Source organism: Drosophila persimilis, unplaced genomic scaffold (genome assembly GCF_003286085.1).
Source record: "Drosophila persimilis strain 14011-0111.01,24,50 unplaced genomic scaffold, DperRS2 tig00003933-arrow-pilon, whole genome shotgun sequence".
In the NCBI taxonomy this organism is placed as follows: Eukaryota; Metazoa; Arthropoda; class Insecta; order Diptera; family Drosophilidae; genus Drosophila; species Drosophila persimilis.
In genome coordinates, this window is record NW_020825706.1 from 3,211,307 (window position 1) to 3,226,488 (window position 15,182).

The 15,182-nt window shown below is 39.4% G+C and overlaps 2 protein-coding genes across 2 annotated transcripts; both read left to right on the forward strand.

Moving 5' to 3' along the window:
* On the forward strand, positions 1 to 977 carry LOC6594234. Its single transcript, XM_002019932.2, has 3 exons — positions 1 to 174; positions 251 to 708; positions 764 to 977. Exons 1-3 carry the CDS (start codon positions 37 to 39, stop codon positions 858 to 860), a joined length of 693 nt encoding a protein of 230 aa, XP_002019968.2. The 5' UTR covers positions 1 to 36; the 3' UTR covers positions 861 to 977.
* Positions 978 to 2,706: 1,729 nt separating this feature from the next.
* Positions 2,707 to 3,766, forward strand: LOC6594235. Its single transcript, XM_002019933.2, has 3 exons — positions 2,707 to 2,930; positions 3,000 to 3,448; positions 3,524 to 3,766. Exons 1-3 carry the CDS (start codon positions 2,790 to 2,792, stop codon positions 3,606 to 3,608), a joined length of 675 nt encoding a protein of 224 aa, XP_002019969.2. The 5' UTR covers positions 2,707 to 2,789; the 3' UTR covers positions 3,609 to 3,766.
* The last annotated feature ends 11,416 nt before the right edge of the window (positions 3,767 to 15,182 follow it).

Genomic DNA, 15,182 nt, shown 5'->3' on the forward strand with positions numbered 1-15,182 from the left:
GATCTGAGGCCGAGTTACAAGCAACATATACGCATAATGTTGCCCAAGAGTCAAGTTTTGGGTGTGGTCTGCCTTCTGCTGGTCGTACTGCTGGGGGATCACACCGCAGTAGCTCAAAATGATGTTGTAAAGGCCTGCAATTTGAGCACAAGTATTGCCTTGGATTTGGATAAGGTGAGGGAGAGATGGTGCCGCAGGATCCATACATACTCGTATAACACCCAAGACAATCCCGAATATCCTTCTGTAGTTTGCTGGCATTTGGTGGGAGGTTGCCCGTCTGCCATCCACCACTTATTTCTGCACTGAAGTGAATATTACCGTCTTGGATAAGCCCAAAGATAATGTTTTAATCGCCACGACCTATGGCGTATCGCCGGACTATCCGTGGGTCAATCAAACGATGAACGCCACCCTGACAGTGGCGAACTTTACAGAGGAACAAGATGGCTACAATTTTACGTACTGGAATCCACCCAACTACTCGCCGTACACCTTGTTCAAGGTGCTGAATACCGATTACACGGACTTTGCCTTCATCTGCGGCTACACCAATGCCACGGATAATGGGACATCGTTTGGTTTGGTCCTCACCCGAGATCGTACACCCAGCACCGATACATTGAACCAACTCGAGGGCAATGCGTCAGCCAATTTTCCCTTCAACTTCCTAAACGGCAGCATGTCCGCGATCACTCAGGGCGCAACGTATGTATTCGGGTCGATCCATTATATCTTATGGTCATAGTTTTGTTTTTTCCAGTTGCTATGCCCCCAGCAGTGCCAATCCCCTGACGATGATCTCCGTTTTCCTGTTGGCTGTGACTGGACTTTTGTGTCTACTGGAGGCTCGTCATTAAATCTTATTTGAATTGTGGGTTTGTTCAAGTGAAAAGCTAGTAGATTATAAGTGATTGAAGCGTTGTTCAACACTTTTCGGGCAATAAAGAACAGCAGAGGGAGTGTGTGTTTTCGCATTTTATGTTTTTTTTCAATTAAACCCAAACCTTTTCATTACTTACATTTCATTAGTTTTATTGGCCTTAACCAACACTTTTCAAAAAGTTAAGAGCATTACTCAACACTGGAGAATATTGATCAACTCTGATTCACACTTAGAACTGATCGAAATGAATGCTAACAGCGCTACTCAACACTGAAAAACATTAATGAACACTGAAGAGAATTAATCAACACTGAACCACAATTAAATCTGTTAAAGGCACCTTCAAAGAGCGCTACTTAACATCGATCAAAGTTTATCAGAACTGTAAAATTGATTGAAAAGGCTTCTAAAAGCGCTACTCAACACTGAAACACATTAATCAACACTGAAAAGAATCAACACTAATCCAAAATTAAAACTGATCAAAGCGACTGCAAAGAGCCTTACTTAACATAGATCAAAACTACCCTTTCGGAGGGTACTCGCATTATCAACTATCGAAGCGTCCTTGAGCTGTTTTAGCATCCACACTCAGGGGAATATAGTCATATCTACTGTCTAGCTCTTTAGTTTCGATACAATTTATGTGTACTACTTATTTAAGTACCATATCCGCTTCGATCAATCGCTGAGGGTATCAAAGGCTTCGTCGCGCAGTAGCTTCCTTTCTTTCCCGTCTTGTTTTCTGTACTTTCTGCACACTCTGATTGCCATTTATCAGAGGCAACAACAGAATAGTGTCATTATCTGCTACGGGGTTTTTGCGTTTCCGATTTCTTGTTTTATTTTTTATTTTTAATGTCGCCAAATCTGAGTCATGGTCTGAGACAATCACATGTGCGATGCTCTGGGGAGAGACACCAAGGGATGGGCTCGTAGATCGTCAAAAGATTTAGATACAACGTGTGCGACTGCAATTAAATACAGGTCGGGGTTTTATGTCAGGCTATCTATTGATAAGAAATATTTATACACTTTTTATGAAGGATGAGTAATGGCAAAAGTCATAGAAAGAACAGGGGAAAAAACTATGAATTTTTAAAGAATTAAAGGTAAATTTTTACAAAGTTTCTTCAGGTTTTACAACAAAATAAGCCAATAATCTTAGGTAATTTGTAATATGTGGAATCCTGCGAGAAAAAAAACCTGTAGGCTCTACTTTTTTAGATATAAAATAATAAGCCTTACAGTCATGAAAAATATAGTGAAATAAATATATATCTTTATTGTATAATCGTATATTTCATGCCGTTTTTCCTGGCATATATGAAGGCCTGATTTGCAAATGTAAACAACAATAATAGATAGAAAGAAAAAAGAAACCGTAAAGATAGTCGCTCTTTATAATGGGAAAGTTAACGGGTTCAGTGCGGGCAAACGAATTTGTTGAATCAATTAGGCAATGGATCTATTTCGGTACAAGTTCATAATTTCCTGGAAAATCGTGTGGCCATGTCAATGAGCTTTACGTCTAGGGAATTTTTCAACAGGTAGCGCCCCCGAAAAGAACATGGAAAATCAGTAACAAACACAAAACTGATAGCTCCCTAAGCCTTAAGAGATTACTCATGCCTCGGTCTGGGCCATGATAACGGACATCAGATGTACGTAAATCGGTGACTGAATACACCCTGTATATCTGTATCTGTAACTGTATCGGTATCTGTGTGTTTCTAGGTGCAGACGTTCGATAATGGGACAAAAGATACACATGGCTATAAAAGCAAGTTCTGTGCGGAATCCGAGCTCAGTTGAACGACGCACTTGCAGCGAAAACGAACGGAGTAGAACCGGGAAAGAAGTACGAGATACCAGTGAAAGTAGTGAGAAAGAGAGAAAGATCATGTGCAAAAGTGTGATGATTTGTATGGCCATCGTGGCGGCGGTCCTTGTGTCGTCGTCTGTGGTGCAGGGACAGACTGTTCCAGCCTCTCCCGCCTCGTGCAGCAGTATTGCCAGCAGTTTGAGTTTCAACGACTCGGCTGTAAGTGAAAAGACACTCCTCGCCCCCTTGCCCACCCAAAGCTAATGCCTGTTCCTTTTCCATCATTAGTTGGCGGGTCAGTGGTTCGAGGTTGCCCGCAATCCTGCGGCCGATGTGTCCTGCATCCAAGTAAATGTGGACTTGTGGGAAAACACCAATGTTCTGGTCAATGTTAGCCACTCGAGCAACCAGCCCTCGCTCTACATGGATGTGAGCGAGAAGGCCAACATTACGCTGGTGGCCAGCGCTGAAGGTGTCCCCTCGACGGCCGGCTACAATGTGACCTTCCAGAAGAACGGCGTGAACGAGGCGGGCGTCTACATCAAGCTGTTGTCCTTCAACTATACCTATCTAGTGGGTTGCGGCTATACCGATGCCAGCAATGTCAGCACTAGCTATGGCTTTATCCTGGCGCGCAGCAATTACACGGCGGCAGACATCGCGACGGCCAATAACAATGCCTCTCTGCATTACAGCAACTTCCAGAATGGCACCTATGGCAATGTCACGCAAGTTGGGTGAGTCCGCCCCCCCCTACCCTGCCCCAAGATCCTGCCTAAGATCAGTTCTAATCCTTCTTTTTCCCCCCTTAGATGCTATGCCAGTTCTGCCAGTCAGACGCTGCCCATGATTGCTGGCTTTGTGGCTTTGGCCATGGCTCTGATCTTCAAGGCCTAAACAGCTCCAAATCAAATGTAGATTTCACAGAAAAATAACACACAAAAAAGAAAGCCCTTGCCTAAGTTATGACGTCAGCTGTTTTATTTAGTTTTTAGTTTAATTTAAAAACTTCCTTCAATAAAAGACCGAACCGAAGAGCGCTCCACCCAACCCAACACACGCACACCCGCACACACACACAATCTGTAGCTCGATAAAGAATGATGAGAAGCTCCCTCCAATCAGTGCTAAAAACTTGTAGCTCCACAAAATACCCGATAAGATATGGCCCAAAAGACACACAAAAAAAATAGATAACAAAAATTTATGATGACTCTTCGGAGGTACACATTCCACAGATACATTGTCGTATCGTATCTTCCTTTTTATGTGTTGCCAATTTTGTGTACAAGCCAGGTCGCATATCAATCATCGTCTAGCAAAGGTTTCCTGCCAACTGCCAACTGCCAGCTGATTAGCCATTGCGATTCGATTTCTGTTTCGTTTAATTACTGCCTCGCTGGCTTATCTATAGCTATACTTTTTACACCCTAATTAGGGCCATTATGTGATTAGGAAACCAGTTCAAGTGGTTTACAAGCCTCGGTAGCCGCACTTTTAGGGAAAGAAACTTGATTGAATTTGCGGTAGGACAGAGTAGAAAATTCTATGATTAAAAACTTATAGCTGATTAGATTAGAAGGAGTAGGAGACTGGGCAGAGGCTGGCCTTGGCCTTTGCTTAGAGAAATCTACTCCAACTATTCCTAAAATCTCCTGTCACCTGCCTGATCCACCAGTCACTTAATTGTCATGACTGGAGTGGTTTTTTTTTTGGGGGGGTGGGTAGACAACTCACTCAACATACTCGGACTGCTTTCTGTGATTTGTTTAGTCCTCTCCCCCACTCGCCTCAAGACTCTCCTCAAATCAGATACAAAATCCCTCTGCCACTCTGCTTATACACTTATCGGGGCTTTCAGCTTGGGAGCTGTTGCTGATTTCATGTTTATTTATTCTGCCTTCAACCCAATCAACCCACACATTCGCCCGTAGATATACAATATACAATAAACCGATGCAAACAAAACCCACACTTATGCAAACAGAAGGCCACTAAATCACTGAACGCTCTGGCATTTACACCCAAGGAAGGAGCTCTGTTTTTGTTCCTCTCACCCGATGGATTCTTTTGTTGCTGCTTGACCCGCGGCTTCTTCTGTCGTCCTCCTCCAACCTCCGCCTCCTTCCGGCTGGTAGCTTCTCCACCCTCTACTGTCTTCGGTTTATTTGTTGGCACAATTTGGTTACATTGTTTGCTTACAATCTTCTTCATTGTTTGCCCGAGTGTTGGTTGCTCGGTGTTGGGTGCTCCGTCCTGCTGTTGTTGTTCTTGAAATCAAGTTTACATCGATTAAGTAGCTGTAAAATCTGTTGCCCAAGAATAACACAAAAGAACGCCCCCTTCCACTACTTGACACAAAAGTATCGGATACACAAGGTAAGCCCCCCCACAAGAAGATGTTGTCATAACTTAGGGGAAAATCAACTAAAAGATGCAAAAGTTTGTAGAGAGTGAAAGTTATCTTTGGATCGATAGCATATCGATATTGAACTGATACAAAATCGATCGACAATCTATAAAATAGTACATTTTTTAGCGATATCATATATAGATAATGAATCGATATTAAATCTATAATATATTGATAAGTTATCTTTGCTTCACTTTAATATAAATAAATGTATTGATAACAAATCGATTCCTAATTTAAACTAAATCGATAAAAAAAATCTATAAAATAGTGAATTTGAAGCGGTACTATATACATATAAATAATGAATCGATAGTAAATCTATAATTAACCGATAACGTGGCGATTATTTATCGATAACATTTAGTTTATTTTCTATGTAATTTCGATGATGTATCAATTATATTTCGATTATTTATCGATGACATTTCGATTATTTTTCGATTTAATTTCGATTATTAATCGATCGAATATTTTATCGATAACAATTCCATAATATGTCGATCTTTTAACGATAATGTTTCAATAATATGTCGATCATTTATATACAAAATATCGATAGCTTATCTAAAATATAACGATTAATCCAAATGAAAATCGTTAAGACATACACACCATTTTTTTATCGATCTTTTATCGATAATATGTCTACTATTTATATACAAAATATGGCTAGCTTATCGATAATATATTGATTAATAAACAACACAATCGTTAAGAACTATATAGATTGACAAATAATAGGTAATCCGGTATATCTTAATCATCGGTATATCTATAACATATTTATAGACCTATTTTATAGATAATTTATTGATTTTATATTAAAGAAACTTCGGTATTGCTTGTCTACAGCTTTTACACATATAATCGATTGAAAAATGATAATCTATAAACTTTTATTCAAGGAAGTATTGCCATATAAAGTCGCACAACTTTGAATATTTTCTGCAAAAGATAAGAAAATGTTTTTTAGATCTTTTTTTTTTTTGCTAAGGAGGGAGTTTTCCTCTTGGAGTGGTTTCCCTGTTGATAGATTTTTCTTCAAAATCGAAAATCTCTCCCGCAGATATTCTCCTAGCGCCTCCCAAGAAAATTCTCTAACCCTAAACCTCTACCTCTACTTTTAAAACGGATTTCAATGTACTTTCATTCATTATAATTGCCTCCTTGAATTGTCCCACACATAAATCCTCTAATAACCATAAAAATTTGGGATAAATTCCACCCAAAAGACTACCCATCAGGTACTATGAATATCTTACACCACTCGATCTCCGGTGGAGGACATGCCTGTAATGCCACAAGCAGAAACCCATCCACACACACAGCCAATAATTATACACTCACAAGTAGCTAATCATCAAACGAGCCATCCATCGGAGAAGGGCCAGAGGAATCAGAAGCAAAACCCAAACCCAAGGAACCAAAACTCCGACCGCAACAAAGTCCAAGAGGCCAGAGATAGAGCGGGAGAGAGAGAGTTGGGGATTTTGGTCAAATGCCAGACAAACAAAGGACGCCTCCAATCAATGCTAATAGCAATCGTCCTACAGAATCCTCCTCTACAATGTGGGGTACTCAAAGTGCTTAGAAAACCAAAAGCCACAGATATAGATAGATGGAGGAAGCAGAGTTACAGGGATAGGGAAAGAGACAGAGACAGGAGAAGAGAGAGAGAGAGAAACAGGACTGAAGGTGGGAGACAAAACTATTAATTAATTTGCCAGTCACTGCAGGGCAGCCAATCGACACGACACACCGCATGCCGTTGACATTTCAGTCAAAAGCAAAACCAATACAATTCCCCACCACCCCCCACCGAACCTCCCCCGCCCCCTGGAGGAGACTAGGGAGTGGCTAATGAATTGCCAAATGGATTGAGAGTGAGAGACAAGTTTTTATACCGTGAAAATTTGCTTAGACATTCATTTCATTTCAACTTCACTTCAAAAATGGTAGATTTGTTATAGTTTGGGGGGTGGAGAGAGGAAGAGAGGGGGTAGAACGAGTGGGGTGTGTGGGGATTATAGGGTGGAGAGCCCTCAGATGTTATCATATAAATTGAAATCTTAGACAAGTTCCTCTGGCACTCCATGGCACTCGACAAGTCAAGTGCCAGGGCTCGAGAGCTACTCATTTACACTGAGAGAAAACCCTCTTTATACCCCGATAAGTCTTCGCTTTTGATTGAAACCGTCTTCCCTTAGTGTCCCTAATTTATGCTGATGCTCTGGCCCTAAGAAAATTGCATGACCCTCGAAGCATTTGCATAGATTTCCCCAACACTTGGCGCAGGAAAAACATGATTTGATTTTCCTCACCCACACAAAGGTAACAGATAATACTATACAGCATATATATCGAGATCTTTTGGGCTTTTGGGCTGCCACAGGTTGTGTTTTGGGGGGAGGTAATTGAATGGGCGGTCCTTAGTCATTTACATTCAATTAACAGTTGTACGGCCGGCCATCTATGAGATACTTGTAGTCCTCTCTCTCTCTCTCTCTCTCTCTCTCTCTCTCTCTCTCTCGGGGGGCTCTGGTTATTAGCTTCTGCTTTGCCCATAAATATTCATGGACAATAGGCAGGGGCTTACCCCCAGCAGGAGGTATGAAACCCCCTTCTGACGCCGCCTATGGTCCCATAATTTATGCCTCCATGAACTTGGTGTCTTGTGCGTAATGGAACTGTGTTTTTGTCTTTAGTTTTGGCCTTTGGCCTAATGCATAAGATATAATAATTACGGTTACAGTTTCAAGCGAAAGTGTATCAAGTATCAAGGGCTAAGGATTAGAGGGCATTTCTGAGGTAATTTTGGGACCTGTAAGACATGTAAGAGATCTGCTGGGAAGAGAGTTGAGGGTAGGGCGGAAAAAGTGTGCCAGATGATATGCTTGCTAAGAAAAATAAGTATAATTTTCGTTAGATGATGCTAAAACAAACATAGAATTTATTTTTCAAATATTTTCAATGCTTGTACTTCAATGTATTTTCAAATATGCTTTAACCGAAAAAAAATCTTAAAAACACAAAATATTGAAAGACAATTTTGAAAGTATCTTTAAGTATCGTGCGAAATCTAATGAAAAGTAATGTTTGTTAAGAGTCTCACTGGGAGAGAGCTAACGCTAGAGAGCGGGAAAGAGAAGGGGTGTTACATGGCAGAAATTAAAATTCACCCTTAAATACTAAGCCACACTGGAAGAAAGGAGAAAAGAGAATAAGAGAGAGAGCGAGGAACTGGCACAGGAGTAAAAAAACTATAAAAAAATAACCTTAAAATATGATCGAAAACACTATATAATAGACAATAAAGAAATTTAGAAATTTTATACAATTTTTGTGGAAAAGTACCCTCACAAATATCATCAAAAATAACATAAAATAGTAATTAAAATATAATTAAAAATAGGCTCAAATGGAATAAAAACCGCAAAATACCTTGAAAAAATTATTTCACAAAAATACACTAAAATATATTTTTAAAAAGCTCAACAAAAAAACGCCTGGGAAAATATTATAAAATACATTAAAAAGTATAACTTAAAACATCATTAGAGATAGGTTCAAATATATCATAAAATGTCATATAATTGTATAAAATACCTTGAAAAGTGCACTTCAAAATATCACAAAAAATACCCTAAAATATATCATAAAAAAAAACTCTTAAAAAAATATTGTACAAGAATTTTAAAAGTATAACTTAAAATATCATTAAAAATAGGCTCAAATATATCATAAAAAATCGTATAAAAATTGTATAAAATACCTTGAAAAGTAGACTTTAAAACTATCACAAAAAATACCCATGACAATATAAAATACATTAAAAAATAAAGCTTGAAATATCATTAAAAATAAGATTAAAAAAATCAAATACAAATTGAATAAAATATAAAACCTTGAAATATAACAAAAAATACCCCAAAATATATTTAAAAAAACCGTGCAAGAAATACTATAAAATACCTTGAACAGTAGCCTCCAAAATACCTTTAAAATGTTTCCCCTAGAGAAAATTCTTCGCCTGGTAATACAATACTTCTTATGCCTCCTTAAAACACTATGATTCCTATACCCATTTCTTTTTTCCCTTACATCCCCTCCTCCTCCTCCTGTCTATCCTTGCTTTCTCCAAGAGTCACACCTGCAAAACGTGTGAATCCCCTTTTGACAGCCCATCACATTCACAATTAAAACAATTAATTAAGTTCGAGCGACCGTAAACCACAGAACGGGATGAGAGCCTGTAAAAGAAGGGAGCGATAGCTTTCGAAAGGACGAGGTGATACTACGTCCTACTATATCGTACATCCTCTAGCAATCCCAGCCATTATTTTAAATGCCAATTACAGTTTGAGAAAGGAGAAAGCGACACAGAGTCATAGAGAGAACGAGAGCATTAAGTGGAATGTGTGACTGCGGGGGTGGAGAGGGGGGGTAAAAATGGCGCAAATTGCTGTAAATCCATTTCGGAAGGCTTTTCCACTGTTTGCTGTCGATTTTCGCTTCCCCTTCTCCCCCTGCTATCTATCCGTGGGTGGGTGTGGGTGTGTGTTTGTCCGTGTGCTCCACGGCATTATTCGTAACGAGCGACATGATCATAAAAATAAACGCAAATATAACACAAAATGCAAACACAATAATGGGCCTGGCCTGGGAGTGCCTTAGTTTTTATTTTTACACCTGTTTTTTCACAAACAAACAAGCCGAAACGAAGCGAAGGACGAAATTTGACTGCGCCAGCACGCACACAATTAAATTTCCGGTACAACACCTACATGGGTGTCCCTCGCTCCATCCCTCCATCCACCCATCCTTTCCGGATGCCATTCCACCAAATACACTTTGATTTCCGTGCCTTAACTTTCCCTATAGCCCGGCAATAATCGAAGCATCAGAAAGGGTATATTCGGTTTGGGGAGGGGTATGTTTGTAACGGGTGGAAGGCAGGTCTAGTCCTAGTCCTTTAAATGTAGATAAGCGAATGATCTTAGAGCCTTAAGAAAACTATATTTTAGAAATTTCTATGGCATCCAGAATTTTTTAGATATTTAACTTTTCCCATATTTTTTTCTACTTATTTAATTTTTCTACATAAATACCGAAAAATACCAGAATCTTTAATTTCAAAATAAAAACAATATAAATTATATACAGAATGCACTATGCGGCAGGCCCCCTGCAGACTATTTTTGATCGTGGGCCTACCCTGGCTCACTCGTTCCCGCCGATATTAGTAAATTATCTGGCGACGACGATGACGGAAAACCTTTTTACATGATAAAGAGATATAAGAGATGGCTTAGGAAATACTTATTTCTATCGGTACAAGGAGATTTACATGTGTCCTATGGCTATGAAATTTCGACTAATGGAGGATCTGCCGTCGAAATTTCATAGCCATAGGGCACATGGAAATCTCCTCTTACCGATTGAAATATATATTCCCTGAGAAATAGTATCGCAGTATTTTATTATAATCCCTAACCAAAACCCCTTTCTTTTTGAAGTTCTAGCCCCTCTTAAAGGTGTCGATCTCTTGGAGTTCCAGCAATCATTGAAGTACCCTTTCTGACAAGAAAGACTATCCAAACTAAAAGACTCATTAGGAAAGCCTTTAGAAAGACCATCATGCTCCGAAAATCTATTTTGGTTTGAATATATCAGTAGTTACGAGTTTTATCCAACGTTTCCACAAATCTTTTCTTATAATACCACAAGTCCTTTAGTCAAAATTAGGCAAAGAACATCCAAAGATCTCTTTAAAGTATCCATTCGCCTAGTCCTTTAATTGTACCAATACTGTTTCCAACCTCTTAAGTCTTTATACAAAGACCACACAGACCCTATCGACTGCTGGGTATCTTCATAGTCGTAGCAATCCAACTATCTTCATTCAACTTTTTCTGTCTGTGCGTGAGTGTTTGTGTTTCTATCTGTGTGTTTGCATCGTGTTTGAGCCATTAAAATTACGCCTAACGGAGTCACACACACACACAAACAACCTCTGGCAAATAGGAGGACGTTAAAATGTGCGATGGCTCACGCGGCGTATGAGTATTTTACTTTTACAGGAACAGTGCCGCTCTCTAACTGCTGCCACTGCCCCTGCACTCACACACGTTTCATTTGGAATCCATGGCACGTTTGGCCACCTACAGCCGGAGCAATTTTCAATCGAAACTCCCAGCAGACAAGGGCCGTGGCGGTGTGTAGGCGTGGCAGGTGGCGGAAATAATGCGGCTGGCAGTAAGGATGTCAAAATTGGCAAAAATCGACGAGACCGCCGTCGATGCCTAACTAAAAATCAAAGCCGCCTTTTTGCCTACTTCTTCGAGCTCTTCGCTGGAGGTCTCTGGGGCCGCCTACGTGGCACACACACGACTTATACGTATACGTAATATTTGCAGAAGATTATTATAGGCATGGGGAAGGGGGGGATTTGAAGCCACTTGAGACGCGTACGCACAGGCGGCGGTGCCACACGCCTTCAATAAAAATATATGTGTGTGCCGGGCCGTGCCGTGCCTCTCTCCGTGTGTGTGTGCACTTAATAATAAAATTTCGTTTAATTCCGAGTTTTTGAATTTCATTTTTTATGATTTTCCCCCAGCATTTTATTCGCTTTTCTTTATTTTTTAGGCGCCAGGTGTGTGTTTGCTTTGGCGTGTGATAAAATTTTAATTATATTTGTTGCTGGCGTTGGAAAATTGTTGGCGGTGGGGGGAAAGTTATTATATTTCCTTGGGGCTCGTAATTTTTGTGTGCTAATCGGAAAGAAGCCGGGAATTCTGATGGTGTTTGTCGATCTATGGGATGTCATTTCTATGAATTTTGTTTTGAATTTCTTAAATTTTTATTAGCATTAAATCTATTGCTGAACTAAAGGCTAACCATAAGGCCTTGACTACTGTTTAAAAATTAAAAACAATTACTTTTCTAAGAAAAAAAAGTCTTATGATTTGATAAGATACAGTTCCGTTTAAGGCAATCACTAAAACGGATTTAATCAAACAAAAACAATAATTTTATTCGCATTTATCAGAAAAATAAAATACAATTATTATACAATTATTTTATTATATTTCTTTAAGTCGAAATTATCTGAAATATCACTGAAATCCATATAGAAATCATTACAATTCATTAAAATCTGTTTTAAAATTTTTAAAGATTTATATTTTAAAATTTAAGTAATTGAATATATTAATGATAATGATATAATAATTATATATAATGAATATAATAATAAATAAATAATAAACGAGGGGGAACGTCGTGAGTTGCTGCGGACACCGCAACTCTACAGTTATACCCGATACTAAGTCAGTATGGCTCTCCTCCGGCAGACGCCGCTAATATTAAACGACACGACAAAGAGTGCGTGCGAGAGAGACAGAAAATCAGTCTGAGCGTGACGTCGGGCGCTGCGTAGCCACTGCAAATTGATTTGTTCCTTTTGGCTATAAAAGTTATCTGATCTGATCCAAATTCAGCAACCGGATAGATATGGTCATTCTCTATGATTCTGCGTTATTAGTTTTCTCGAATCTGCAATATTGTGGATGCAACAGATTTTCGTCTTTTTTGGGGGCGGAAGGGGGTGTGGCGAAATTTTTAGATATACGTTTTATAGTGAGATCTGACAGGAGTGCGGATACTAAATTCGGTTACTCTAGCCTTAATAGTTTCTGAGATTTGTGAATTTGTGGCGAAATTTTGAAACAAACTCGTCTCGGTCCGATATATTAGGAGTGTGGATACGAAATTTGGTTGCTCTAGCTTTTATAGTCTCTGAGATCTAGGCGCTAATGTTTTACTCTAAGCAAAGCCGCCTATGCTACGTGTGTGTTAGAGAGAGACAGGGCGAGAAAAAATGAAATTGTTTTCTTGATGCTGGCTATAATAATAATACGATCCAATTTAGATTCTGCAGTCTAAGAGATATGGTCATTCTCTACGATTCTGGTTGGTTTTATCGTATCTTTAAAAATGTGGATGCCACAGATTTTTGTCTTTTGTGGGGGCGGAAGTGGGCGGGGCAAAGTTTTGAAGTAGTTTTGTAGCAGTGACATATCTCAGAAGTCTGGATATAAAACATCGTTGCTCTAGCTCTTATAGTCTTTGAGCACTAGGCGATGAAGGGGACGGACAGACAGACATGGCTCAATCGACTCGGCTATTAATGCTGATTAAGAATATATATACTTTATGGGGTCGGAATCGATTCCTTCTGGACGTTACACACATCCACTTTTACCACAAATCTAATATACCCCAATACTCATTTTGAGTATCGGGTATAAAAATAATTTTCTATAGGCTCTAGATGAAAATCTATATAAGAAATGTATGCGGCATCCAAAATTTTTCCCACAAGATTTTCAACATATTTTATTTTTCTACATAAAAACCAAAAAATACCAAAAATAGCACAAAAATACCAAAAATACCACAAAAAATACCAATTATCTTCAGCAATTGTTAAAACAACTCAAAGAACATACGATTTTACCTTGAAATCTATCTCTAATGATATGACTCTTACCATTTCTTACGATTTTCTACCTGCAAATTGATTGGGCCTCTATTTCGCACCACATCTCAGCCATGAAGGCAGTAATCAGTTGGGCAACTACATCCGATAATAAGTGTGTCTAAATGCTGGCCGTGAGTCACAGCCTCAATAGTTGATTGCCAGCGGTAGAAAGTGATTTGGCAAAAAAAAACGTTGATTAAAAACCTCTTCACAACGTATTTAATTAGTATTATCTGTGAGAGTGGGTGTGTGGGTGGATTGTACTATAAATAAATAATAGAAATAATCATAAAATGTGCAAATGCATTTTGTCTGCTTACAAATTTCATTAAACGAAAAGCGTCAACATTTTGACATTGATGTTGAGGGCTGAATAGCCACTCAGAGCTGGTGGCCCAGACGAATGTCTGTTTGCCTGTCTGTTGGACTTGGCCTAGGTCCTACGACTCGGACTGTCGTGTGTCTGTTTTTCTCGGTCTAAGTCCTGCGTCTCGGACTGTCTTCTGTGTGTCTGTCTGTCTCTCTATCCATTCGTGTTCTCAATTCCATTTTCGTCAGAGATTTGTCAGATAATGTATCGTTTAGGAAGTGACTTAAAAGTGCTATAAATTCGATTAAAATTCTGCTTAAATATTAAACAAAAGTGAAATTGAGAACCACACTCTCTCTACCCCTCCCCCCTCCCTCTCTCTCTTTCTCTGCTTTCCTTATGCTGCTTTTTGGCCTTGTCTAATGGACGCCTGCCAACAGTTGGCTCAAAATCTACTGGCTCCTTGGGTGGCACCCATCCCTCGCCTTTCTCCTGTTGGCCTTCCGTTCTAGAAGCAAGAAACATTGTATTCGAGTCAGGTGCGTTGTGAATTTTGCTGCAACAGTCATTATAATAATGCCACAACGAAGTGTGCTCGGAAATAATAATCAACTTGAGGGTAAAAGAGAGAGAGAGAACGAAGCACAGCTGCTGTTGGGGGCACTTTGATGGGGCTTGGCCTCGTGTGCAGCACAAGTCAGGCACTTAAAATTTCATTTAAATATGGACTACTCCTCCACTCGTTGAAAGTGCAATCGTGCATTTGTTGCAGTTGCCACTGCCCCTGCCACAGCAATAATCGCCTCAAATAATAACTTTAAGTGCATAATATTATAAAGTTCTAGCAGATCCATTTATAGTTTTTTTCGTAGTTGTTCTTAATCTTTTGTAAGGTTATGAAAGCACGTGAGAACATTTAAAAGGGGGTTTGAAAAGAGGAGAAATCAATGGAAATGCCCCGTCGATTGCCGACTAATTTTTCTACAGCTTTGATTCCGAGTGAAATTCTGCCTAAATTCCATTAAAAGTACAATACTTTTGCCATCGTTTTGGGCCTGAAAGCACACTCTCCAAAGTCATTCATGAATTACCGACATTTTCCACATTGTTTGATGGACACTCTAATATATGGGAATGGCTATAGATTAACCCTTGGTCCTGCCCCATGGCTCCCCCACCTACCTGTCTGTCTGTTGCCAT

Coding starts and splice junctions, on each gene's coding strand:
- LOC6594234 (XM_002019932.2), top strand. CDS start 37: ATGTTGCCCAAGAGTCAAGTTTTGGGTGTGGTCTGCCTTCTGCTGGTC. Junction 175..250: donor TTGCCTTGGATTTGGATAAG/GTGAGGGAGAGA, acceptor ATCCTTCTGTAG/TTTGCTGGCATTTGGTGGGA. Junction 709..763: donor GCGATCACTCAGGGCGCAAC/GTATGTATTCGG, acceptor TGTTTTTTCCAG/TTGCTATGCCCCCAGCAGTG.
- LOC6594235 (XM_002019933.2), top strand. CDS start 2,790: ATGTGCAAAAGTGTGATGATTTGTATGGCCATCGTGGCGGCGGTCCTT. Junction 2,931..2,999: donor TGAGTTTCAACGACTCGGCT/GTAAGTGAAAAG, acceptor TTCCATCATTAG/TTGGCGGGTCAGTGGTTCGA. Junction 3,449..3,523: donor GGCAATGTCACGCAAGTTGG/GTGAGTCCGCCC, acceptor TTCCCCCCTTAG/ATGCTATGCCAGTTCTGCCA.